Source organism: Pseudozyma flocculosa (assembly GCF_000417875.1).
Source record: "Pseudozyma flocculosa PF-1 unplaced genomic scaffold scaffold00014, whole genome shotgun sequence".
NCBI classification, from domain to species: domain Eukaryota; kingdom Fungi; phylum Basidiomycota; class Ustilaginomycetes; order Ustilaginales; family Ustilaginaceae; genus Pseudozyma; species Pseudozyma flocculosa.
This window is the reverse complement of record NW_006920882.1, coordinates 182,946-184,168: the sequence shown is the minus strand read 5'-3', so window position 1 is coordinate 184,168 and position 1,223 is coordinate 182,946. Positions and strand designations below refer to the sequence as shown.

At 65.7% G+C, this 1,223-nt stretch overlaps 2 protein-coding genes across 2 annotated transcripts in view; one reads left to right on the top strand and one right to left on the bottom strand.

The window, feature by feature from the left end:
* The window catches only part of PFL1_04325 (uncharacterized protein), a gene marked incomplete at both ends in the record, with an annotated part of 3,399 nt that extends 2,813 nt beyond the window's left edge, over positions 1-586 (top strand). The window contains one exon of the mRNA XM_007881851.1: positions 23-586. Coding sequence (XP_007880042.1) covers positions 23-586 — 564 coding nt within the window. The remainder of the gene's footprint in view (positions 1-22) is intronic.
* A 285-nt stretch (positions 587-871) lies between these two features.
* The window catches only part of PFL1_04324 (uncharacterized protein), a gene marked incomplete at both ends in the record, with an annotated part of 3,077 nt that continues 2,725 nt past the window's right edge, over positions 872-1,223 (bottom strand). Inside the window, 2 exons of the mRNA XM_007881850.1 lie at positions 872-903; positions 1,045-1,217. Coding sequence (XP_007880041.1) covers positions 872-903; positions 1,045-1,217 — 205 coding nt within the window. The remainder of the gene's footprint in view (positions 904-1,044; positions 1,218-1,223) is intronic.

Here is a 1,223-nt window from a genome sequence, read left to right as displayed (position 1 = left end):
CACCGGCACCGGCGAGGGAGAGACGAACGATCCCCTCGCTCCCCTGCCCCCGGTGCACGCACCACGGCGGTACACGACGTCGGAACCTTCGCTGCTGAGCGTCGAGCACTGGCTGGAGCGGATCGCCTACATCGGCATGGAGTCGGAGGACGAGGACCTGGGTCTGCTCCCGCCCCTCGGCTCGCCCCGCCCCGCCGCCCGCACTCGCCGACGCGGACGCGTGTTCCACCACGTCGTCGTGCCCCTCGTCCTCTTTTTCGCCACCCTTGTGCCGGATATTGAGATGAAGCGGCGCCGGGCCATCGAGGAGAGGGAGGACGTGGTGAGGGATGCGGTCAGCAAGGCCGAAGAGAGGATCGAGAGGATCCGAGCCATGCAGCGCGACGACGCCGCTCAGGCGCAGGCGCAGGCGCAAGCGCAGGGAGAGGAGGGAAGAGACAAGGTGTTGAAAGAGTATTCGGACAGGATCTTGGCCAGGAGACGGGGTGGTACCGCCGCGGCTGGCATGGATGGCAGGGACGCAGAGGCCCTCCGGGCCGCCGTCAGGGCCGACGAGGACGACGAGGGCGAGATGCAGTTCTTCTAGCCCGTCGCCGCCTTGCAAAGGTCCCTCAGTTGGGCCTGGCTGGCTCCGAGCAAAGTGGATAAAGGCAGGTAGAGCGGCGCAGCTCGAACCTCGTCCACGACCCTTTCGCTTTGTCCATACACGTCTTCTGCATCGTCCATCATCTCACGCCGATCGACATCGATTCACTTCATCTTCTGCATGCCTCCATCTACGGGTTCGACATGGGCGGCCCTCCGTCCACGAGTCTGTACCTCGATACGTGCCTGACAAGAGAGAGGACGCGTGTCGAGCCGTCGTCGTCGTCTAGACGATCCTGTCCATGTGGTACATGGGGGCTACTCGTAGCAAACACGGCGGAGCGGAGCAGAGCGAGGAGGGAGAAAGGTTCGGACCAAGTGTCAGCGGGTGGCCACTTCTGCTTTGCGCGAGGCGTGCCAGGCACAGCCGCAACGCGCGCGCGCGCGCGCCCGACTTACTCTTGGTGGGCATGTCGTCGTACTCGACGACCTTGGGGTAGTCGTACATGGGCGTCTTGGCCGATGCGCCCGCAGCAGCCTTCTGCTCCGACGACGACGACGACGACGACGAGGCCTGGCCGTCGACCATCTTGGCCACAGCCGCAACGCCGCCGGCAGCAGCGGCGACGCCGCTCGCC